Source organism: Komagataella phaffii, chromosome 1, assembly GCF_000027005.1.
Source record: "Komagataella phaffii GS115 chromosome 1, complete sequence".
NCBI classification, from domain to species: Eukaryota; Fungi; Ascomycota; class Pichiomycetes; order Pichiales; family Pichiaceae; genus Komagataella; species Komagataella phaffii.
This window is the reverse complement of record NC_012963.1, coordinates 661,804-684,589: the sequence shown is the minus strand read 5'-3', so window position 1 is coordinate 684,589 and position 22,786 is coordinate 661,804. Positions and strand designations below refer to the sequence as shown.

Sequence of the window (22,786 nt, the reverse complement as noted above, 5' to 3'; positions counted from 1 at the left end):
ACCACAGATATGCCTTTGTAAACACAAAATATCCCCAACGATTGTAATTCAATCATTATCAGTGTTTTCTGGACCGCTTTTCCAGCGATTTGTAGTCGCACATCAGCGCGGTTCTACAGTGCCGCGCAATCTTCACTAGTACCTGTCACTTCTTCATCCTGGGTTCCTGCTGCTCCCACTTGAAACTCCACTTCCACAATCGACAGGCCAACAGAGAGCAACCAGCACACAACAACTTCTTCTTTGGTCATGTCGTTGTAGCTAGAGCCCGCCAGGTCATGTCGCGTCCATCTCTTAGTTTCTCACGCGCGTTCCTATCCTCCTCGAACTTGATACATTACTTTTTTTTTATAAGCCCTTTAGTATGTGGTTTTATTAGGTGGCAATAAAGTAAGAGGGAGCCCTCTATAACCTATATATAGGGATTCGCGAAGAGGATGTACTACGACCATAAGAAAAAAAATAAACACAGATGGTGGGTTCGCGCAAATGTCAAGTTTATTCCCCAATTCGGTTTTACTTCCTGATAATTCCTGTCTTCTCGTCTTATACTTATATACTTGATTGATCAAAAAGATTCTGGGCCCTTAAATCCACCCTTTAGCATTGGTGTTATTGTAGTCATTACTGTTAGGATACACCGGGTATTCAGTGTAAGGAGTCTGCTGGGCACCAAGAGCCTGTTGTCCAAAGTACTGACCTGGGTGGCCAGGGTACTGTTGAGGTAACTGGGCCTGCTGACCCTGGTGCTGACCAGCCTGTTGGCCTTGCTGTTGAGGCTTGGGCTCCTCAACTTCCTTACCTTGTGGCTGAGATTGACCTTGACCACCCACCTGCTGCTGTTGCTGCTGAGGGTACTGCTGGTACAGAGGGTATCCATTTTTGTTCAGGTATGCTTGTTGATAAGGCTGCTGGTAGCCTTGAAACCCGGCTAGTTGCTGGTTTGGAACCTGGCCTGAAGTTGGTTGCACTTGCTGAGTCTGCTGGGATGGACTAGCAGTTGGGGGTACTTGTGGCTGATGAGGCTGAGTCTGAGGCTGTCCAGCTCCATAGCCCATGTAACCAGAGTAAAGTTGAGGGTTTTGGTAGTACTGACCATATGGGTAGTATACGTATGGAGTGTAGAACTGAGGGTTGTTGTATGCGTTAACAGGGTTGGCATTAGATGCAGATGGAGTTCCCTGGGGTTGGCCTTGAGGCAGAGCGTTGCTGGCAGCTGGTGAGGCACTGTTTAAATCTGAACCACCAGCAGAGGCAACACCTTGAGCTTGAGCCTGTGGATGGGCCCAGTATTGTTGTTGTTGATGCTGCTGCTGTTGTTGCTGTTGACGAACAAAGGAATCATAGTTGACCTGCTTTCCATCTTGGTAGAACTGACGGTTATTGTTGTAATACTGGTTTTCATAACGTTGGTACTGTTGATTTTGGGTCTGTGCTTGCACTTGAGAAGTGGGTTGGCTTGCCTGCTGAGCTTGCTGAGCAGAACTGGCCTCTTTTTCATTCAAAGATAGGGAACCAAATGAAATTCCTCCAATAGAATCCAAGTTTACAGCAGATGGTAGAACAACAGGTTGTTGTTGTTGTTGTTGCTGTTGCTTTCTCTCCAAAGGCTTAGGCTCCTGAACAGGTTTCTGCTCTTGTTGTGAGATTTGTTCATTGGTCTGCTGAAGCTCAATGGACTGAATAGGTTGCTCAGCTTGGGTTTCTGCTTGAGTTTGCAAAGATTGTTGCTCGTCCTGAATTTCCCCATTTTGTTGCGACAATTCCTCGTTGCTAGAGGGCTTTGCAGCTTGTTCAGGTCTTTTCAAAATCTTCTTCTTGGGTTTAGCAGATTGAGCGACCATAGCAGCCCAAGACTTTGGTTTAGCGGAAGTTTCAACAACTGCGGCGGGGGCAAAAGACTCTTCTTGTTCAGACTTTGTCTCGGCAACTGGAGACTGAGATGCGTTTTCGCCATTTGGAGTTTCGGTTTCAGTAGTGGGAGTTACGGTTGAAGAAGGTTTATCCTCTTGTTTCTGATGTAGAGCAGCCGCCCATGAACTTTTTGTGCTTGGATTAGACGATGGCGTCAGTTGAGCTTTAGTAGATGCAGTAGTCGTGGATGTCGTAGAACGCGGTTGAGACTTCTTGGATTTAGCCTTAACTTCTTTCTTAGGATACTCTTTCTTTGCGCTGTTAGGTGTTTGGTGATAAGAGGGAGTTGATAATTCTTCACTTGCATTAAAGGATTCTTCTCTCTTTTTCTTCTCCTTCTTAGCTGATGGATCAGTCCATTTGTTTATTTTTCCGCTGATAATGTTTTCTATAATCACATTGAGGTCTTCATCTGGATATTCCTCCAGCACAGGCTCCAAGTCTTGTGCCGTCCAATCTGGGAACAATTCGGTCAAAGTGGCCAGTTTAGTGCTTTCCAGCCCCTGAGAGGAGCCCTGTGACGAACGCTTCGCGCCGCCTTTAGGGCCTTTCTTGCTGCTTCTCTCTGACATTATATGAGTGGTGATGTGTACGCTGTGAGCTTTTTATTACTGTCTCACAACAAAGTGTTATGTTTCTTGAGGTTTGCTTAGTTGAGTAAGTTGGTCATTTTCGTCGTTTTTTTTCCCCGTCTTGAGAGTAACGGATTCGCGAAGGACTCGTACTACATCATCGTCGACGAAATACTAAACGGAATTTGGTTGGTAAGTACACTCATATACATTATACACACCACTGTAGATACTCTGCTACTACTACTACTACTTACAACTGGTTTGCAGTGTGGAAAATGTTCAAAGCCTCGGTGACTCTAGCACTCATGGTCTTTTCACCCTCACGAACCCAAACTCTTGGGTCGAAGTACTTCTTGTTTGGCTTGTCGTCACCCTCTGGGTTTCCGACTTGGGACATGATGTAGTCCTTCTTCTTCAAGACGTAGTCACGGATACCAATGAGGTAAGCGTACTGACAGTCAGTGTCCAAGTTGACCTTGACGACACCGTTACGGATACCGGTGTCAAACTCTTCTTGGGTAGATCCAGATCCACCGTGGAAGACCAAGAACAATGGTTTGTCACTCTCAGACTTCAATTGCTCCTTGGCGTATTTCTGGTGGTCACCCAACAAGGAAGGACGAAGAACGACGTTACCTGGCTTGTAAACACCGTGCACGTTACCGAAGGCAGCAGCAATGGAGAAGTTTGGAGAAATTGGAGCAAGAGCTTTGTGAACAGCAAAGACGGTCTCTGGCTTGGTGTACAGCAATTCCTTGTCGGCATTCTCGTTGTTGACACCATCTTCCTCACCACCGGTGATACCAATCTCCATCTCTAACCATTGGTTCATCTTAGCCATTCTCTTGAAGTACTTGACACAAGTGGCAATGTTCTCGTCATCAGACTCCTCAGACAGATCCAACATGTGGGAAGAGAACAAAGGTTCACCGTGCTCCTTGTAGTAAGCCTCATCGGCAGCTAAGAAACCTTCGAACCAAGGCAAAAGCTTCTTGGCACAGTGGTCAGTGTGCAAAATAACTGGAATTCCATACAATGGAGCTACGGAACGAATGTAATGAGCAGCAGCAACGGCACCACCAATGGAAGCCTCCTGGTTAGAGTTCTTGACACCCTTACCAGCAAAGTAGGCGGCACCACCTTGGGAAGTTTGCAAAATAATTGGGGAGTTGTTGTCCCTAGCAGCTTCCAAAGCAGCCACGGCGGTGGAGGAAGAGGTGACGTTGATAGCTGGAATGGCGAAGCCCTTCTTCTGTGCGTGAAGGAACAGGTTTCTGACATCGTCACCAACGATGACACCGGTCTTTCTCTTTAAAAATGATAATTGATCTGGCATTGTGTAAAAAATATGTTCAATTGATATGTGGGGAACTAAGGGGAGAAGAAAAAGGATATTGTCAGCGGGAACTGGCACCAGTTAAATAGTACGCAGCCATTATTTCGAAGCGCTAGGAGGGTTCCAATGAGAGGGGGAAGAGGCCTGGTGAGCTCCGGGGTAATCGCGTGTTAAGTGTAGCACAACTGGGACATAGTTGCTGGTTCAAGTCACGTTATTTCACTTTATACAGCCCGGACCCCTATCTGTTCAGGATTGCTCTGGATGCCATTGGTCCGTTCACGACCTTGATCTGGTGATTGTTGTATGAGAAATATCTGGCAATAGCGGATCCATGTACACCGGAGACCGGTGAGAGTACGTAAGCAACGGAGGTGTGAAATGAATTCAAGTAATTCGGCAAGGACGGGATGAGTTGAAGACTCAATTAGTCGAGAAAAAGAGCGTTTTTTTGACGGGGGTAGTCTGGACAGTGTGCTAGAGGTAACGGTTTTCAATTACGAAGTGTGCTTTGGGGATGTCAGGCTAGCATCAGCTTGGTCCCTCTATAGTGTTCTCTGGTGGGAATTCCCAATCGAAACCTTATTATCTCCCGAAAATGATACCACCAGTGAAGGCTGAAAAAGCTCTCAATTTGGTGGGGGACCATGCTTTCCGGATTATGTAAGGGCCTTCTACTGTAGCCCGCACGAATTGTATTGAACTAGGCAATAAACCTAGGCATCCAATCCAGGCAGCTCGAATGTCATCTAGGAGGTGTGGACTAGAAGAGGATCAAAGAAAACCTTAATTAGGAACAATCGAGATAACAGATAAACTACATTGTATCCCCACTATGGTAGATACTCCAGGTTCGACTGTATTACTGATCCTTGCACCCTTCCCCATACGAGCACACAATGGTAAACTCTTAGCCGAATAAATCGAACAGATGGAAAGCTGCACCCAAGACCAATAACTTCATTCTTCAGACAAACTTGTAGAACTTGGACAACTGTACCACCATGGTCAACGGCCAAGGACGTCTGTAAAGAGTCCAACCTATATGGTGATTCTTTCCTATGTTGTTGTCTGCCTGTTAAATTTGCGTTAAGAAGAGAAAGAGTCTGGTCTGAAAAATTTTATAGCTAGTCAGTCGTGTCCTAACCATATAGCAGGCGTTCCAAACTTTCTAGGGATAGAAGACCGTCAAGAAATGCAAATTAAAGGATGAAAGAGGGGGAGAAAGGGGACAGGGGATCTAGGAGGAGCATGTGAAGAATGGTAGTTCAACATTAACTTGAGGTATAAGCAAAATGGTAGTTTGATCAACTCAATGGGGGTGCATTCCGCTATCCAGGTGGCTATTGTGGATGGGCACCTTAATTGGTCAGCTCAAATGTCAATAATATCAGGAAATGACGTCAGGTTTGTACCCGCCAAGTGCGGTTCTTTGTCCTAGCACGCATCGCTGGATGCACGTCCTATTCTCTTCTTAAATGAGGTAGCAAAACCACTCCTTTAGGCATCGACTTTGCTCATCGCGCTATTTCTTCTTCCCCGGCATAACCTTAAATCAGCCCCTTTAAGGTCAAAGTGCAATGAAGAATTTAGCTAAACCAAAGATTAATTATCCTTTTCTCATTCTTCTTCCATTCCTTTTATTTTTCATCTGGTTTCCAAATTTCAAGCCGTTCAATAGAGAAATGCCGGAAGTTCAAGCTCCCTCTAAGAGCCTGATCAGACTTCAAACCTGGAATCTTCGATTCGATTCGCAACCCAATGGCGAAAGTGTTCAAGACACAATTAGTAGAATGGAACGAAAAGTTCCTCAAGATAACAAAATCTCTTATTACGAGACTTCTGGTGAAGTTCCATGGTCAAAGAGAAGGATAAGCATTGCCAACCACGTGGTCTTCAATGGAGCAGGTATCTTTGCAGTCCAGGAAGCATTGTATAGACAAGTTCAAGATCTCAATGAACTTTTGAACCTTTTTGATTCCTCCTCCTGGGACTGGATTGGTCTTGGGAGAGACGATGGAAAATTAGGCGGTGAGTTTGAGGCTATCTTCTATGATACAGAAAGATTTGAGCTGATAGAATGGGATAATTTCTGGCTTTCAAAAACTCCGTTTGAGCCTTCTAGGTATCCTGGAGCCGGTTCCTTGAGAACTGTAACAATTGGACTATTTAAGTTTAAAGGAGAAGAATCAAAAAACCCCTTTATTATCATGAATACACACTACGACGAACAGAGTGAAAATCAAAGACGGTTGGCTTCCTCTCTGATCAAATATAGAGCAAGCTATGAGTTCGAACGTTTAAAAAATGAATATGGTGTTGAAAATCCAAGTATAATACTGTGTGGTGATTTGAATTCTCATAGTTTCAATGAAAATTCTGGAGGTTATAGAATCATTACAGGAAACCAGCCCCTAGAGACTGATGAGATTTCTTCAGAATTTGCAGAGAGATTTCGAAGTGCCAACCTGAGCAAATTCAACTTTAGAGATTTAATGGAAGAGACCCCTCCTCAATTTCGTTTTGGTCACTTATCCACTTTTACTGGGTTCAGCAAAATTGGCGACACTTCCAAGTTTTCCCGTATTGATTTCCAGTTTGGAGCAACATGGGAAGAAGATGGCAAGACCAATCATGGATGGAAGGCTTTAAAGTACAAAGTCGATGAGATATTCTATGACAACGAGTACCCATTGTCAGATCACCGTCCAGTAGTTACAGAACTTCTATTATAATCTGTCACTAGCTTATCTGTATCGTTGCATATCTTTGAGGTCCTTCTATTTCAAAGACAGGCTGTTTCATGTATGGGGCTAACAACTTTGAAAATCGCTTTTCTACAGTCTCCACCTGTTCTGCGAGTGGCACTTGTTCAGCTAATGTCTTAAGAATGGTTGGGATAACTAGTTTATCAACATTCTTACCCCATAGTAGATCCATGTGTTCATAATCTTGCACTGGGACGATATCCAGGACATTTTCATGAGGCAGATATGGTAGCATCGTAGGTATGTTCATTAGAGTGTCATTGGTACCGTACATCAATAGAAGCTTAGTAGAAATATTATTAGTTGGAAAAGGAGTTGGCAAATGCCCCTTGAGACCAAAGATAACATTGAGAGGGGAGCTATCGTGGTCCTTCTCGTCAAACATTTCAAAACGTTGATTTTTGATTATCTGGAACCAATGCAGAATCGATTTAACTGAACTATTGGAAAAGAGATGGGGATATCCGATTTGCTTCTGCTGTGATGAGATGTTATCGCCTTGCCAATTGAACAAATAAATCAATGAGAGATCAACAACACGCTGATAGTATTCCTGTCCCATTGCCCATTTCCAAAAATGAACTGAGGGCATTATAGCCCTATTTCCAAGAACCAGTGGAAGATAGTGGTACGCATTCACTGCAAACGAGGCAACTGGGTGCCTCAAATTAGGTGGAATGAATGCAGGTGAAAGACCTATCATTAACTGAATTTTGTCGTTCAAATATGGATTCAAAGACAGACTGGCTAGTCCTTGAGCAGTTCCCTGACTGAACCCAATATAGGCCAGTATTTTGTGTTTATTGGTAATGTGTAGAATGGTACGGATGGAATCTGGTATGTTGTAAATGGCATACTCATTCAACGAAAAGTTCCAAAATCGTTTTGATTTAGTAGATATTGATGTGTGGTTTCTGGAGTATTTGTTACCTCTATTATTTCCCAGCCATACGTCATATCCGTTATCTACCAATCTGAAGGGGATAATCTTATCAGGGGAGTCGTTAAGCACAAAAAGTTCACTGTTCGTCAAGAGACCGTGCTGTAAGTAGACGACAGGATTATCATGAATCTTATCCTTATATATCCTGTGTACCGTCAGCAGATATCCGTCTCTAGTTGTAACGACATACTCCTTACATTGATAACCGTGGAATTGCACAATATCTTTAATGTCTCTAGCGTCGGCAATTCTAGCATCTTGAGAACTGTTTTGTATAAATGGAGGGAATAATAGCCGCCAAAGGTAAACTATAGCCCTGAATATGCCAATGAAGGCTTTAGTCATTTGTTGTATTATCATGTGTTTACGCTGAACTGTAGGCAGAAAAAAACGGCTGAGACCACAGATTCAGATTGGGAAATTACGTACATCCAACATCCTAGATTAGAAAAAGTACCTCCACTAAAAACCGTTATAAACAGGAATGATGCTATGAAATGCTATTTACAGTAGTACACACGCCATCTTGCACTTCTACTCTATCTCCTACCAAATTTTCCAAAACGGTTTGGTCTCTTTAGTACTGCCTTGTTTCTTCAAGGTCTCTTCTGCAATGTCCACGGCTCTGAGCATCTTCTCCTCTCTTTCTTGCAATATTCTCTCTACCTCCATTAGGTGCTTTTGAGTCGGTCTTTGCAAACCTGCAGCAGATTCAACGGTTGCGATATCTGCTGGCACAGTTTCTTCCCGAATAACCTTGAAAGGAAGGGGTTTAGAATTTCCACTTAGATCGAACTCTTCCTTGTCAGATAATTCTCCAGAGATGAACTTTTTGCATTTTAGTCTGAATCGATAGAAAGGACTAAACACATTGTCGTAGCCTTCGTTCCATCGATAAAAGAAGACTCCGTACACAGTCACTCCAAACATTAATAGTCTAGAGGTAATTTTCAATCCATTTTGGAACCTTGCCTTTGTGTTTATACGCTTGAGCACTTTATTCTGCCCTGGATATAGCTCACTTGGAGGCCTGGGTGTATATTTAAGTTGATTCATCGAGTGCCGTATTTGCTCATATTCAGTTGCATCTTTCGGGATGTCAGAAAAGGATTTTTGCTTTCCTGGGGGCAAAAACTCACTTGGATAACCTTCTGGGGGTCTGATATCATTCGGATCGTATGGATTGTATGGAGCCTTTGGAGGAACCCAGCCAGGAGGGTTTGGTCGTCGGTCCATACTGGTATTGAGAGAAGAAGAAAAGCTAATAAATAAGCGAACTGATATTGAGGATTATGTAAGGCTCTATAAAGTCAAGGACCGAGGTAGCTATTAAGTTGACCGTGGAATCGTCTCACGGCCAGCTGTCACTTATCCCGTTAAAAAGGTTTCCCAATAATTCTACAACTATTAGTATCGACCTCCGAATTATGGTCAACGAGTAGTTCATTACTAGGTATCTCCATCCAACCTTGAATATTTCTTCGCGATAGTCAGATCTTCCCCAGTCTTCACAAATCAGATACCACAGCCTACTCCTCTTTTATCTTTTGCCAATCGTTCCTTTCCTCTCAAATGCATCCAATTCTGGAATTCTTCTCCCTCCAGGTTCTGGATGACAGACTGCTTCCAGATTCAAAGAGGAAACAACAAGTCATTTCCAAATCTCATATCTCAAGATGGAATACTTGGGAGTTTAGGATCTACTTGCTGGTGTTCCTGTTCATTGTCCCGTTGATGTACAAAACTTGTATGGATGCAAGCAATGAAACAAACCCAAACTATAATCGTTTCCAGCATTTGCTGAGTCAAGGTTGGATGTTCGGTAGAAAGGTTGACAATTCTGATAGCCAGTACCGGTTCTTCAGAGATAACTTACCCATGTTGGTGGGCCTGATAGTTTTACATTCAGGACTCAGGAAGTTGGTGGGTTTAGGTTTTACGATTCAAAGGACAACATTTGACTTTGTGTTTGGAATCGTGTTTCTTTTTGGCGCACATGGTTATAATTGTTTGAGAATTCATTTTCATGTGTTCGTCACTTATTTATTGGCAAGACTTATCCCCAATCCCAAGTATGCTACTTTGGCCTGTTGGATATGGGCAGTATCTACTTTATTTATCAATGACAATTATAGGACAGTGCAATTTGGCTCTTTGTTGCCCAGCTTATCATTCATGGATCAATTTCATGGAATTATTGCTCGTTGGGATGTTTTCTATAACTTCACCTTGTTAAGAATGTTAAGTTTTAACTTGGATTATCTCAATGCCAAGGCCGAGGCAGCTGCTTTCAAGCCGAAGAAAGATGATAATGATAGCGGAACAGAAACTCACAACATTTTGGAGAAACAGAACCCCTCCACTACTCCTATATTATCAGATAAGGAAAGAATGAACAATTCCTTGCCATTGAACGAGTACAACGTGTTCAACTACATCTCATACATAACCTACACTCCTTTGTACATTGCAGGGCCTGTTATCACATTCAATGATTATTTTTATCAGTCTTTCAACCCGTTACCCACTATAAACTTTAAGAAGACTGCAATTTATGGATTGCGACTACTATTTTGCATTTTGGTGATGGAATTTTTACTGCATTTTATGTACGTTGTGGCTGTTTCTAAAACGAAGGCATGGCAAGGAAACACGCCATTTCAAATTTCAATGATCGGACTTTTCAATTTGAACATAGTATGGCTGAAACTTTTGATTCCTTGGAGGATGTTCCGATTTTGGTCACTTGTCGATGGAATCGACCCACCGGAAAACATGATCAGGTGTATGGACAATAATTACTCCGCTATGGCCTTTTGGAGAGCTTGGCATAGATCCTTCAATAGATGGACCATCAAGTACATCTATGTTCCTTTAGGGGGGTCTCGTTACAGGATATTGACATCGTTGGCAGTTTTCAGTTTTGTTGCAATCTGGCATGATATTGAACTGAAATTGCTCATGTGGGGATGGATAATTGTATTGTTTTTATTACCAGAAATTACGTTGACAAATATGTTTAAACCTTACAGTGAATGTTGGTGGTTCCGTCATGTCTGTGCGGTGGGAGCTATTATCAACATTTGGATGATGATGTTTGCCAATTTATACGGATTTGTCTTGGGGGGTGATGGAATGAAACTATTGATCACTGAGATCTTCACTTCTTCGGATGGCCTTAAATTCCTAGTTTCTAGCTGTGTCTGCCTGTTCGTGGCAGCTCAAGTGATGTTTGAATTGAGAGAAGCCGAAAAAAGAAGAGGAATTGATGTCAGATGCTAGTAAAATTCGAATCGGTGGATGAACAACCCGACCACAAATCAATAGATATATTATAGTGGGAATACCATACTATTTGTATAGCCTCTTGTATTCTCCTGGGGTTAGGCCCCTTTCGATTCCCCACAGTCCTTTCTTTTTCTTCTTAGCTTTGTTCTCCACTTTTAGATACCTTTCTTTCATTCCATCAAATTCTGCAGATGATTTATTTTCATACACTATCGCAACCCCATTTCGTAGCATCTCTTCACTGACATCGTTCCATCCGTTCCAACGAAAAATAAACACTCTTCCCACAATTCTGTTGTATTGGTCAACGCTAAGTGGTTTTACTTTGACTTTCTTTCCCAGAATAAATTGCCTAAGCCATTGCAAAGCCTCTTCACTGTAGGGCTGGGAGGGCTTACCAAAATGGGATCGCTCTGGTGCATCGACTCCACACAATCGAACGTGAATGGTTTTATTTTTCAGTTTTCTGAACTTGTTGATCTCTGGGGTCTCCCTTATCCATCCCCAGCCTGCAAAGATCCCACCTGGCAGGTGATAGAAATGAAAGTTATCTCCGTCACCGACAGAGGTAACCTTGCCATGTAGGTGTTTAGTTCGGAACAAGGTCTTTGGAACGTCCAGTGAGGTGGAAAAGCGGACAAAATGGCTCCTATAAATGCTCATTGACGCCAGGATAGCAGTTGTAAGACCTATAGAGTAAACTATCACCTTTGGATTGTAAATCGACACATGTTGGTTGGACTGTGCCATGACACAGAAATAACCAGTTGTTTGGGGTTGGATGGAGCATGATACTCTCAGAGCGAAATCTTGATCTCCGCCTAGCCCAACATCTTCCGTCGCTATTCATCAGCGCCAATTGTTGTTCTCTTCCCTTTGTATCAAGGTCCCAAAAATGCCCCAATTAGAAGCACATTCGGACCACCTGAAGGACTCTAAAGTTAATTACACTTATGGCACAGCAGGTTTTCGTATGCATAGTTCCAAGTTGGATCCTGTGATGTACACGGTGGGTATCTTGGCCGCTCTTAGATCGAAAAAGCTTGGGAAAACCATTGGGGTTATGATAACCGCCTCTCATAATCCTCCTAAAGACAATGGAGTCAAGGTTGTTGATCCCTTGGGAGAAATGTTGGAACAAAGTTGGGAATCTTGGGCTACAAAGTTTGCCAATTCGAATTCTACTGAATCTTTAGAGCAGAATATCAAACAATTGGTCAAATCTGAATCAATTGATCTCTCTGCTCCTGCTCATGTGGTTATTGGAAGGGACTCCCGAGAAAGTGGACCTGCACTTCTGAGTAGTTTGATTGAAGGCATTGATGCCATTGAGATTAGTAGACCATCTGATTTTGGATTATTAACAACCCCACAACTACACTATCTAGTAAGAGCTTACAATGATCCAAGTTTCGGTAAACCAACCGAGGAAGGATATTATGAGAAACTGAGTTCCACTTTGAGGCGTATTTGGGAACTATGTGGCTCCTCTGAGGAAGTAATTGATGTTACTATTGATGCTGCAAATGGAATTGGAGCAAACAAAATTGAAAAACTGTCTTCATATGTGAAAGATATTTTGTCTCTGAAATTGGTAAACGATAATTGCGACATTCCCAATTTATTGAATGTTGACTGTGGTGCTGATTTTGTCAAGACGAATCAAAAACTGCCACATGGACTTAACAATCCAACACCCTTGAAGCCATATTGTTCATTTGATGGTGACGCTGACAGAATTGTTTTTTATTACATCAATCAAGAAAACCAATTTCGTCTTTTGGATGGTGACAAGATTGCAACACTATTGACTCAATTTGTCAACTCATTGCTGTCCCAGTTGCAAGATGTACAATTGAGTATCGGAGTAGTACAAACAGCTTATGCCAATGGTTCATCCTCGCAATTCATTAAAGAATCACTCCAAGTTCCTGTAGAGGTGACTCCGACAGGAGTGAAACATTTGCACCACAAAGCTGTTGATTTCGATGCTGGTATTTATTTTGAAGCCAATGGGCATGGAACTGTTGTTTTTTCGCAACTGTTTATTGAAACCTTACAAAAGTACCGCCCAAGAGGGGAGCAAGATAAGAAAGCTGTATCAGCTCTTTTGCTATTAGTTGACCTTATCAATCAGGCTGTTGGAGATGCAATTTCTGATTTATTAGCTGTTCTAGTAGCCTTAAAATATACTAACAAATCAGCATTGGATTGGGATCAAGATTATACAGATCTGCCCAACAGACTAATCAAGGTTCTTGTCCCTGATAGAAATATATTCAAGACCACAAACGCGGAAAGAACTCTGGTTGAACCCAAGGGGCTTCAAAGTAGGATTGACGAAATTGTATTGCAATATGAACGTGGTAGATCTTTCGTCAGAGCCAGTGGAACAGAAGACGCAGTCAGAGTTTACGCCGAGTGTAAAGACTCAGATAAAATTCAAGAATTTGTAGACAGAGTTGGTAAGTTAGTAGCAGAAGTTTAAATAGAAGATATATTGATTGACCTTGCCTTCATACAACATTATGGAACCCGTCTTTACCCTTCTCCAACCCCTTTTTAACGATTTTGGAAATTTCTTCGGGGTCGCTAGTAATCTTGGTGAAGTTTTCATACCCATCTTTCGTAACAAGAATATCGTCTTCAATTCTCACACCTCCGACATACCAATACTTTTCCAGTACATCCTTGTTGACATATTTTGCCTTATTATCATCCTTCAGTCCCAATTCAACAAGATAGGGAGAGAAGTAGATTCCAGGTTCGTTCGTAACTACCATATTTTCTTTCAACACTCTTCTCAATCTTAGGTATCTCAATAGAGGGTTTGGATCATCATAGTTGGGGTGCCCACCAACATCATGAGTATCCATTCCTAAAAGGTGACCCAGCCCATGAGGAAAGAATGATACTGAGACTCCACTCTCAAATATCTCATCCTCTGTTCCGTTATGAAATATGCCGAGGCTCAAAAAATGCTTAATGAGAACACGATGTGCCAAAAGGTGTAGCTCATCCCAATGGGCTTCAGGCTTAATCTTCTTCATAACTTGGTCCTGCATATCCAAAACAGCATTATAGATCTCAAGATGCTCTTTCGTCCAATCTCCATTGATGGGAAAACATCTTGTAACGTCACTAGCATAGTTGTTCCATTCTGCACCAGCATCGATTAGAACGGTGTGTTTATTCTCCATAGAATCGTCATTCTTAACATAATGAAGGGTACTACAGTTTGGTCCACTGCAACAAATCGGGTCATAACTTTGAAATTTAGATCCCTGTCTTAACGAATGATAAACAAACTCAGCGTGAATATGGCCTTCGTCAGTTTCAATTGGAAGAGCCGACATGACAGCGTAATGGGAATTGTCAGAAATTTTTGACGCATGTCTCATTAGAGTGAGTTCATAGTCGTCTTTGATCAATCTGGATTCATCCAGAGCCCAGAACAAGTCAGGATCTTTCTCTGTTAGTAGATTGCCAAACTTAGAATTTTCATCATTGATGTCAGTTGTATATATTTTTCCAAACGACGACAAAAAGCCTTGCAAATCTTTAAGATATACCACCTTGTCCACATCAAACGTCTTGTAGGCATCTTCAATCGAAAGAGGCATCCCACTCCACATGACATCATCCCAATCAATTTCTGGTAGCACCAGAATTAACAATTCGGCGTCCAAGTCAAAAAGGACATGGGATCCAGGGATATTACAACCTGACAGATAAAAGAAATAACGATTCTGTCTGAGAGGAGCTGTTTGGTCACAGTAAGGATACAACTTGAGATCTTCGCCACTAATAAAGATTGCAGAACGACTTGAAATGTCAGCCTTCTTTTGGATAAAGTGATTTTTGACCGTCAGTGCATGGGCTCTTGCTGGATACTTGCGGCCCTCCAATTCTTTCGGACCTTTGTTCATTTATGCAGTTTGGGAACTAGTGACTGAAAAAAGGGAGTCAAAATAGGAAACGAGATACTGAGGATTGCAGAGCCGAATGCATGCGGAGAGAGCGTTAGGAAGGACACTCCGCTACTTGGTAGGGCCAGTTGATAGGCAGAGAACAAACGTCAAAGAAGATACAAAAAATGCACCTTTTAAAACAAAAGATAATTGTCAGCAATTGTCTAACTATATGTAAGGCCATATCTTCTAGAATAACCTAACCTCCTTCGCCAATGTTCGTCATCACATCACCAAAGAATACATTATTGTGAGATCTCCAGAATAATCACCCTCTGACATCCCTCGAATTTAATTTTCTACCTGAAAATTTAAAAATTTTCTAAACTAAGAAACCTTCTGCATAACTACTATCTCTAATTATGGTGGCCGAAACCAAAATTAGTGATCCTTATACGATCTCCTACTTGCCTCGGCTAGGTGTAGAGGTTGAGGGTGGACAGAACTATAAAGTGGCAAATATTGAGTCCAAAGATAACAATTTCATAGATATAGCCATAAGTGGGTCTTTTGTAGGAACGTACATCCTAAAACCCACTCCAAAGTTGATCTGGTCCCATGGTTTGAGTCCGAGCACTAAAGTTAATAGCATTAATGTGGTCCAAAATCAAGATATCTCTGAAGGATCCAAGAATTATTTGGTTGGCCTGTCAGAGAAAAAGAAGCATTCCCTTTCCTTATTCAAGTACCAAGAATCAACCAATGAGCAAATGTTGGAAGTTGCCACTGATGACGCAGTTGTGGAAATTGAAGAGTTATACAGGAATTCCAACATTGTTTTTGGTTTGGAACAATCAGGTAAAGTTGTACTGTATGACATTAGTGTGAATATAACACCAATCGCTACGTTGAAACCCACCATAGGTTCTGAGGTGAGAGTTGTATTTCACAAATTCATACCAGATGGAAAAGGGTTTTTGCTGATTGTGGAAAGAGTCAACCAATCTCTGTCTGTAAGGCTCGTTGGTTTGGACACAACTTCTGCTTTCAACGCTTCCACCCATCAGCTTGACGGCTTGAATGCTGAAATTTTTGAATACAATGATGGTAATTTACTAGCACTAGATGCTAAATCAAAAGAACTGTCCTTTTTCTCTCTACCAGAGTTACAAAAAGTGAAGACTATTAGCCTGTCAAACGTTTTGGAGAGTGCTTCTTCTGATAATTTATTGTGGTCACTCAAGTCTGTGGCTCCTAACAGAGTACTGCTTTCCTTCAAAAACGACATTTACCTTTTGGATACCAAGTACCAATCATTACTAGCCACTTTCTCCACTACATCCCATAAATCTATTACTCTATTGAACAGTCCCTCCCAAGTGAGTGGGGATACTCCAACGACTAGAGAAACTTTCGTTGTGGCCGCCGTGAAAAATAGCAAAGAAAACCTTAGCAAACTAAAGCATTACACAGTTGACGTTGGAACGGGCAAACTAAGTGATTCTGTGGGAAAAAGTCTGAACAGTAAACCATCCGAATTGTTCACTGCAATCCCATTCTTGAGTCCGAGTTTCAACCCTTCGAACGAGACTAGGGTATTGAATGCCGAGTTGAAAAAAGTTTATGAACATTTGGTAACAGCTTCTGCCTCCAAGGACGTGAAAGCGTGGGAGAAAATATGCGTTCCCTTTTTAAGGAATACTCCCCTGGATAAAATTTTAAAGGGCAAGGCGAATACTAAATCCATTAAAACAGATAACGAGTTTCATGTTCATGAGCCAAAGACTGACCGTGTGGTGGATTATACTTTTATTGGACTAATTTGTTCATTGATTTTCGATGACCTCGACTTGGATGCTTTTAATCCTGAAAGGTCTCTAACTTATCTGCTGACTCATCCCCTATTCCCCAAAGAGTTCACAGAAGGCTTACTGGAGAAGTTAAAACCGCATCCGAGATTATTCAGACAGGCTATTGTGACCTGTCCAAATATAGCTTGTATTGATTTGATTTACCAATTGCATGGCGTTGAGAATGATGAAATAGTCAAGGACTTACTCGTAAGATTATCTGACGAGTTCAAAAGTGAAACTATTACTCAGGAGACTGCCAAATTAGCCAACACCAAAAACAAAGATGAATTTGACCTTAATATTGTTATCAGTAAGATTATGAGGCTAAACTTTGGTTATGAAGTTCTTAATGCATTTGTTGATTCTAACGGTTTGGCCTTGAGTTTGAACTTATCCTCTACAGAATCCAACTTGTCTAAGCTAATTGACCAAGTGAACGGCAGAATTGAGACTTTGATCGAAAACTCTGAAATTTTGACACTAGTTAACCAGTCACTAATTCATTACTCCAAGATCAAGCAATCAAAGAAGGAAATGAATGGCTCCATAGTTGAGAGCAACGGTCCTGTTTCTGTTGTTATCGATGAGTCTCGTAGCAAGATCGATAACATGCTGGATATTAGCGGTAAGTCGACCAAGGCCATCAAGGTAGCTTCACCGTCTTTCATTCCGTCTTATCAGTATGAACAGTTAAAGTTATAGTTAATACTAAATATAATGTAATATAATCAAAATTGAATAAAAGCACGAGTAGTCATGCCAGAGGATGAGGTGAGCGTTACGATAAACTAGAGGGCTAGGTTTGTTCCATAATACTGGAATAGTATCTGAGCTAACACGTGAAGCTTATTTAGCTGGACTTGATTAGAAAATTTTAAGTGTACATATAGTGATAATCACATATGAACCGTCACAAATGGTTGTATAGTGTAGTGGTTATCACCTTCGGTTTTGATCCGGATGACCCCGGTTCGTAACCCGGGTACGACCTTTTTTCTTTTCTTTTAATAGGACTAACCTGATACGTACCGTAAAAATGAACTCAGCCCATTTCTCTGCAGACAAACGGTTGTATAGTGTAGTGGTTATCACCTTCGGTTTTGATCCGGATGACCCCGGTTCGAACCCGGGTACGACCTTTCTTTTTCACACTTTTTTTAACTCAGGTAGGTAGTCAGTGTAGCGTTACATTCTGATATTACCTATTGCGTAGGCAGTATGAAGTAAGTCTCTTCCTTTTTTGTCCTATCAGAACTGAATCTGACCATCTAGTAAAGTTAAACAAATTGAAAAGCTTAATCAACAGGAATTAGATCAGAACATACAATTTGAAGCATCATGGCATCAGGAGTATAGAGACTCTGCTTACATCTATATCGGTTCTCTGCCATACGAGATTACAGAGACTGATTTGCTTACAATTTTCTCTCAATATGGCGTTCCAACCCATGTGAAGCTCGCAAGAGACTATGCCAATGGTGGAAAATCAAAGGGGTTTGCCTTTTTAAAGTATGAAGATTGGAGGTCTACTGCCCTGGCTGTAGATAATCTGAATGGCATCAAGATTAAAGATCGCACAATAAGCGTTGATCATACAACATATAGGCCAGCAGTCTACCAGGATGAGGATGACGAAAGAATGGATAAGGAATGGGAAGCTATGGTCAGGAAGGAGATGGAGAAGGACTTTGCAGAGGGAGTGAAAAACCAGGAACAGCCCCCAGCACAGCATCACCTCATAAGCGAAGGTCAAAAAGAGCAAAGCAAACAACAGACACAGAATGACGACAATGAAGATGACGCTGATTTGGAAGATCCAATGAAAAACTTTTTGAGCAAAGGTTGAATATAGTCAATTTCATTAATCAACCTTCCACAATTTGCAACTGCATTAAGAAATTAATTACCACTATTTATCTAATTAAAAGAAAAATTCCACAAACAATCCCCCAGATGATGAAACAGCTCGACACCAACATTCTTATTTAAGCTCTTGATATCGTCTGTGCTCATTTCTAAAGCACCCACCGCAAGAGCATGTTCTTTTCCCTCAGCGTAGATAGTCACTATTGTACCTTTTTCCAAGTTTTCTTCAGGCAATTGGGCTCCGGGCGATGTCAGCCCTGGACACATGATATTAGCTCCTGAGAGGACAAACTTGATGGCGCCTCTGTCAACTTGAACTTTCGGAAAGCAGTCTGGATATTTGTGAACAATCTCCAAGGAGGGGATCAGATCATCAAACTGCTGGAAAGCAACTACCTTGTTGTCAACGCAATACAGCTGGATCTTATCTTCACATTTGATGAGAATCACTTGAGACTTTTTTGGGATAATATCGTCAATTACAGACTCCAACGCAGGAAACTGTCTGACCCATTTGGCTTTGAGGTTCCTTTGCTGAGAACTTTTGATATTTGATCGGGAATGGATGTCTTCTTTGGTGAATTTTTTGAACATCTTGACGGGAATAGTAGAAGGAGTTTTTCAATTTTATTATAGAGCGAGCCCAGCCTGCGAGGGTGTTTAGAAGGTAAACTTGAAAGGGGGAAAAATTAGTGAAGGGAAGATGAGGGTACACTAACTATGTCGTAAGCACCGTACATAGATGAGGAGTGAACGAACAGACTACGTAATACTGCAAGCAGTTTCCCAAGGAAAGTGAGTACATAAAATGAAAAAAAAAGCAGCGTTTGTACGAGGTAGGAAATAACTACGAGCCAGCCACTCATCATCTACAAATTAATCCACCGTATTCAAGGAATTACGGTAGAAGCAACAAAATGGCCCAAAAATTCTTCATCCGTTTGTCACAGATGAAAGCAGTCATGGTTAGTTTTCAACCAGCAAAAACATGATCTCGGACGAATCCTCACTGATACACGTAATGCCCTTGCATAAGGATGAAGAGATTGTAGTTTAGTCTTTCGGACCTTTATATAGCCAAATCCGGGTAATGGCCGACTGAATATTTCACTGTGTTAGATGTTACTTTGGGACATCACACTTTGAACTTGCACAGTTTACATATAAAGATGATATGTCATATAAGATATCAAGCTTCCTATTATAACACTCATTTTTTGAGATTCTATTGACACATTGCACACCATATTAGCGGGGCAACGTGTAGTCTAGCTATCTATTTATACCAAGATCTCGCGACTTCAAAGTTCTATATCTAAAAAGTGCCATTTAAGTTCTTGTCTATAATCTTTCCTTGCTTTACCTCTACGCCATGGTGCAAGAGAACTATGGCATAATCGTAGACTCAGGATCCTCAGGGTCACGATTGCAAGTTTACAAATGGCAAGATCCTAACGAGTTAAGAGTAAATACTGATGATGAGTCCATTTTAAAGTCGGTTCCTAGGATGGAACAGGAAGAGTCTTGGCCAATGAAAGTTTCCCCAGGAATGTCATCTTTTGCAGATGATATGGATGATTTATGGGACGACCATTTCAAGCCGCTAATTAAACATGCACAAAGCATAATACCCGAGTCAAAACACGAAGAAACTCCCATATTTGTGTATGCAACGGCGGGAATGAGATTAGTATCCGAAAAGGAAAGAAATAAGATGTTTAAAACTGTTTGCAAGTCCATTAGAAAACATTCCAAGTTTATATTAAACAACTGTGATGATCATGTGAAACTCATTGACGGAGAAACTGAAGGAATTTACGGATGGCTGGGTCTTAATTATTTACTTCGACAGTTTGACAACTACTACCCTGATAGGCACTCTCACTCGTCATTTGGATTCATGGACATGGGGGGAGCCTCTACTCAAATCGCATTTTTTCCATCTAATGAAACTGAAGTAGAGAGGCATAGTGATGATATGTTTAGTGTAACCTTGAAAAACGTTAATGGTGATGTTCAAGAATGGCCAGTATTTGTATCATCCTGGCTTGGATTTGGAGCTAATCAAGCGAGAAAAAGATATTTGAAATCATTGGCAAAGACTCTAGTGGATGATGTTGACTATGATCCTGATGGCGATGGAATAATCCAACTGAATGATGTTTGTTCGCCAAGAGGTTTAAAGCTGCAGGAAAAGTATGATGGGAAGGTGTACCAAATTCAAGGAACTGGCGACTATGCATCATGCATGAAGAGTATATACCCATTATTGCTCAAACATCTGCCTTGCCAAGGATATCCATGCCTTTTCAATGGAGTTCATGCCCCTATGATTGATTTTCAGCGAGACAAATTTGTTGGAATCTCTGAATACTGGTATACTGCCAATGACGTCTTCCAGATGGGTGGAGAATACAATTTTATGCTTTTCAATGAAAAAGTAATAAATTTTTGTTCCTCTTCCTGGGAGGAGATAGAGAGAAATTATAAAGAGAACTTGTATGGAGAGAATATTAATTTAGAATTGCTTCAAGATTCATGCTTTAAAGCTAGTTGGGTTATCAACGTTCTACATGAAGGATTCGGATTACCTCGTATAGATTTAGATGAAAATGTTTCTGAAGATACTTTGGAGTCCAACGATCAAGAATTCAAGCATATACCTTTTCAAAGTGCTAATTTGATTGAAGGAGCCGAGTTATCATGGACCCTGGGGGCCATGTTACTCTTTGCAGCTAGCCAGATAAACACTGGATACTCTGAAGCTAAGCAGGTGGGTATCAAACCAAGTAAGACAGCCGCTAATGTTGCAGGTAAAACATTCATTTCACCAGTTCCAAACTCTTTATTTTATCAAGAAGATGAGTTTTCCGGACTTGGATTGCACACCCTTCTATTATTCCTCACGCTTTTTGTCGTTTTATTTTTCCTCGTTTACTTCAATAAAGTTTCCCTTATGAGATTTAAGCACAATGGATTTGTGGACAGCATCTCATCAATATTTTTTCGAACATATCATTTTCTACAGAACAAATCCGCTCAATTGTATCATTCCAAGATAAGAAAAGAAAAGAACTATTTTACAGAGCAAGAGATAGATATTCAAAAAGCTCACCTTGAAGAAGGTTTACTGAGTTATTCGAACGCAAGGATATCTTCTCCAAATCATTTAAGGACGAGACCATCATTGTACAATCTCCAAGATATCAGTGACATCAATGACAATGGAAAGCAAGTCCAAAACTCCTCAAGCTCCCCCAATCTGTACAAGAACCTTGTCTCGTCTAGGTCAAATATCTCACTACCGAACCTAAACACGTACAATAACACAATTAGAAAGAGTAGCTCCAACCTTACAGATTTCAAGAAATATCATCAGTTGGCAGGGTCATTTACAGACTTGAGTGACAAGGAAGTCTAACATTCTATTATATTCATTCCCAAACCAAGTTTCCAGAACCTTCAACCAAAGAGAACCGAAAAACTAACACATACACAATCACTTAGGCATGCAATATTACCCTCATCCCCATTTATTTTATCAACGTCAAGAATTCGTCTCTGGTCTTTTGCTGGGATCGGAAACATCCTAACATACAACTAGTAGTTGTTGTTGCCCCAACTTTTTGGACTCCTCTACTAACCATGCACATATGAGTGGCCTCCATGACGACGGCGACCCCCCTTGGTTTCAGGATCTCATATACAGCCATAGCAATTTGTTTAGTCAATCTCTCCTGGACTTGAAACCTCCTGGAGTACATTTCGGCCAACCTAGCCAGTTTTGATAATCCTAAAACTTTTTTGTTCGGAATATACCCTATGTGAACCTTTCCGAAAAATGGTACCAAGTGATGTTCACACAATGAATAAACGTCAATGTCCTTAACTATGACCATTTCGTCATGATCTTCTTCAAATACTGCTCTCTTGATTACATCCTTAATGTTGTCTTCATAACCCTTGGTGAAAAATAGCATCGCTCTGGCATATCTTTCCGGTGTTTCAAGTAGACCTTCCCGTTCAACATCTTCTCCCAATTCAGTGAGAATTGTCTTTACAGCAGAGGCTATTCTCTTTTCCCTGGCTTCAGCCTCTTCTGGAGTAGCTTCCAAACGGTTCCGCGCACCAAGTGAGGGCCACGACAAGCCGTCATTGTCGATAGGGGGATTCAGCGTGTATGGCGAGGCTGGTCTGGTATTAAGTGGGGTATCCAGTCGCTTGTAAAAAGGCTCATGGCCAGTTCTTTTTTGAGGCTGGGGCTGCGTTAGGGTTTTATGGTCATCCATTATGCTTAAAGTTGGGTGAATCTGACAAAAAAAAAGTCTCGAG

General features: G+C 41.4%; 14 protein-coding genes across 14 annotated transcripts; 6 read left to right on the top strand and 8 right to left on the bottom strand.

Moving 5' to 3' along the window:
* Nucleotides 1-587: 587 nt before the first annotated feature.
* On the bottom strand, nucleotides 588-2,486 carry PAS_chr1-1_0470 (uncharacterized protein; the record flags this gene model as incomplete). Its single annotated transcript, XM_002489669.1, has 1 exon — nucleotides 588-2,486. The coding sequence occupies one exon, from the start codon at nucleotides 2,484-2,486 to the stop codon at nucleotides 588-590; it is 1,899 nt and encodes a 632-aa protein (XP_002489714.1).
* A 253-nt stretch (nucleotides 2,487-2,739) lies between these two features.
* On the bottom strand, nucleotides 2,740-3,825 carry PAS_chr1-1_0072 (Fructose 1,6-bisphosphate aldolase, required for glycolysis and gluconeogenesis; the record flags this gene model as incomplete). The annotated part of the gene is made up of 1 exon (XM_002489668.1): nucleotides 2,740-3,825. One exon carries the CDS (start codon nucleotides 3,823-3,825, stop codon nucleotides 2,740-2,742), a length of 1,086 nt encoding a protein of 361 aa, XP_002489713.1.
* Nucleotides 3,826-5,405: 1,580 nt separating this feature from the next.
* On the top strand, nucleotides 5,406-6,560 carry PAS_chr1-1_0071 (Hypothetical protein; the record flags this gene model as incomplete). The annotated part of the gene is made up of 1 exon (XM_002489667.1): nucleotides 5,406-6,560. One exon carries the CDS (start codon nucleotides 5,406-5,408, stop codon nucleotides 6,558-6,560), a length of 1,155 nt encoding a protein of 384 aa, XP_002489712.1.
* A 7-nt stretch (nucleotides 6,561-6,567) lies between these two features.
* On the bottom strand, nucleotides 6,568-7,896 carry PAS_chr1-1_0070 (Steryl ester hydrolase, one of three gene products (Yeh1p, Yeh2p, Tgl1p); the record flags this gene model as incomplete). Its single annotated transcript, XM_002489666.1, has 1 exon — nucleotides 6,568-7,896. The coding sequence occupies one exon, from the start codon at nucleotides 7,894-7,896 to the stop codon at nucleotides 6,568-6,570; it is 1,329 nt and encodes a 442-aa protein (XP_002489711.1).
* A 186-nt stretch (nucleotides 7,897-8,082) lies between these two features.
* Nucleotides 8,083-8,772, bottom strand: PAS_chr1-1_0469 (uncharacterized protein; the record flags this gene model as incomplete). Its single annotated transcript, XM_002489665.1, has 1 exon — nucleotides 8,083-8,772. One exon carries the CDS (start codon nucleotides 8,770-8,772, stop codon nucleotides 8,083-8,085), a length of 690 nt encoding a protein of 229 aa, XP_002489710.1.
* A 336-nt stretch (nucleotides 8,773-9,108) lies between these two features.
* Nucleotides 9,109-10,818, top strand: PAS_chr1-1_0069 (uncharacterized protein; the record flags this gene model as incomplete). The annotated part of the gene is made up of 1 exon (XM_002489664.1): nucleotides 9,109-10,818. One exon carries the CDS (start codon nucleotides 9,109-9,111, stop codon nucleotides 10,816-10,818), a length of 1,710 nt encoding a protein of 569 aa, XP_002489709.1.
* Nucleotides 10,819-10,887: 69 nt separating this feature from the next.
* On the bottom strand, nucleotides 10,888-11,574 carry PAS_chr1-1_0068 (uncharacterized protein; the record flags this gene model as incomplete). Its single annotated transcript, XM_002489663.1, has 1 exon — nucleotides 10,888-11,574. One exon carries the CDS (start codon nucleotides 11,572-11,574, stop codon nucleotides 10,888-10,890), a length of 687 nt encoding a protein of 228 aa, XP_002489708.1.
* A 145-nt stretch (nucleotides 11,575-11,719) lies between these two features.
* Nucleotides 11,720-13,312, top strand: PAS_chr1-1_0067 (Essential N-acetylglucosamine-phosphate mutase; the record flags this gene model as incomplete). The annotated part of the gene is made up of 1 exon (XM_002489662.1): nucleotides 11,720-13,312. One exon carries the CDS (start codon nucleotides 11,720-11,722, stop codon nucleotides 13,310-13,312), a length of 1,593 nt encoding a protein of 530 aa, XP_002489707.1.
* A 28-nt stretch (nucleotides 13,313-13,340) lies between these two features.
* Nucleotides 13,341-14,753, bottom strand: PAS_chr1-1_0066 (Putative X-Pro aminopeptidase; the record flags this gene model as incomplete). The annotated part of the gene is made up of 1 exon (XM_002489661.1): nucleotides 13,341-14,753. One exon carries the CDS (start codon nucleotides 14,751-14,753, stop codon nucleotides 13,341-13,343), a length of 1,413 nt encoding a protein of 470 aa, XP_002489706.1.
* A 404-nt stretch (nucleotides 14,754-15,157) lies between these two features.
* Nucleotides 15,158-17,290, top strand: PAS_chr1-1_0065 (Component of the U2 snRNP; the record flags this gene model as incomplete). Its single annotated transcript, XM_002489660.1, has 1 exon — nucleotides 15,158-17,290. One exon carries the CDS (start codon nucleotides 15,158-15,160, stop codon nucleotides 17,288-17,290), a length of 2,133 nt encoding a protein of 710 aa, XP_002489705.1.
* A 516-nt stretch (nucleotides 17,291-17,806) lies between these two features.
* PAS_chr1-1_0468 (uncharacterized protein) lies at nucleotides 17,807-18,434 on the top strand (the record flags this gene model as incomplete). The annotated part of the gene is made up of 2 exons (XM_002489659.1): nucleotides 17,807-17,811; nucleotides 17,861-18,434. 2 exons carry the CDS (start codon nucleotides 17,807-17,809, stop codon nucleotides 18,432-18,434), a joined length of 579 nt encoding a protein of 192 aa, XP_002489704.1.
* Nucleotides 18,435-18,505: 71 nt separating this feature from the next.
* Nucleotides 18,506-19,048, bottom strand: PAS_chr1-1_0064 (uncharacterized protein; the record flags this gene model as incomplete). Its single annotated transcript, XM_002489658.1, has 1 exon — nucleotides 18,506-19,048. The coding sequence occupies one exon, from the start codon at nucleotides 19,046-19,048 to the stop codon at nucleotides 18,506-18,508; it is 543 nt and encodes a 180-aa protein (XP_002489703.1).
* A 778-nt stretch (nucleotides 19,049-19,826) lies between these two features.
* Nucleotides 19,827-21,875, top strand: PAS_chr1-1_0063 (Apyrase with wide substrate specificity; the record flags this gene model as incomplete). Its single annotated transcript, XM_002489657.1, has 1 exon — nucleotides 19,827-21,875. One exon carries the CDS (start codon nucleotides 19,827-19,829, stop codon nucleotides 21,873-21,875), a length of 2,049 nt encoding a protein of 682 aa, XP_002489702.1.
* Nucleotides 21,876-21,987: 112 nt separating this feature from the next.
* On the bottom strand, nucleotides 21,988-22,743 carry PAS_chr1-1_0062 (GTP-cyclohydrolase I, catalyzes the first step in the folic acid biosynthetic pathway; the record flags this gene model as incomplete). Its single annotated transcript, XM_002489656.1, has 1 exon — nucleotides 21,988-22,743. The coding sequence occupies one exon, from the start codon at nucleotides 22,741-22,743 to the stop codon at nucleotides 21,988-21,990; it is 756 nt and encodes a 251-aa protein (XP_002489701.1).
* Between the last annotated feature and the right edge of the window lie 43 nt (nucleotides 22,744-22,786).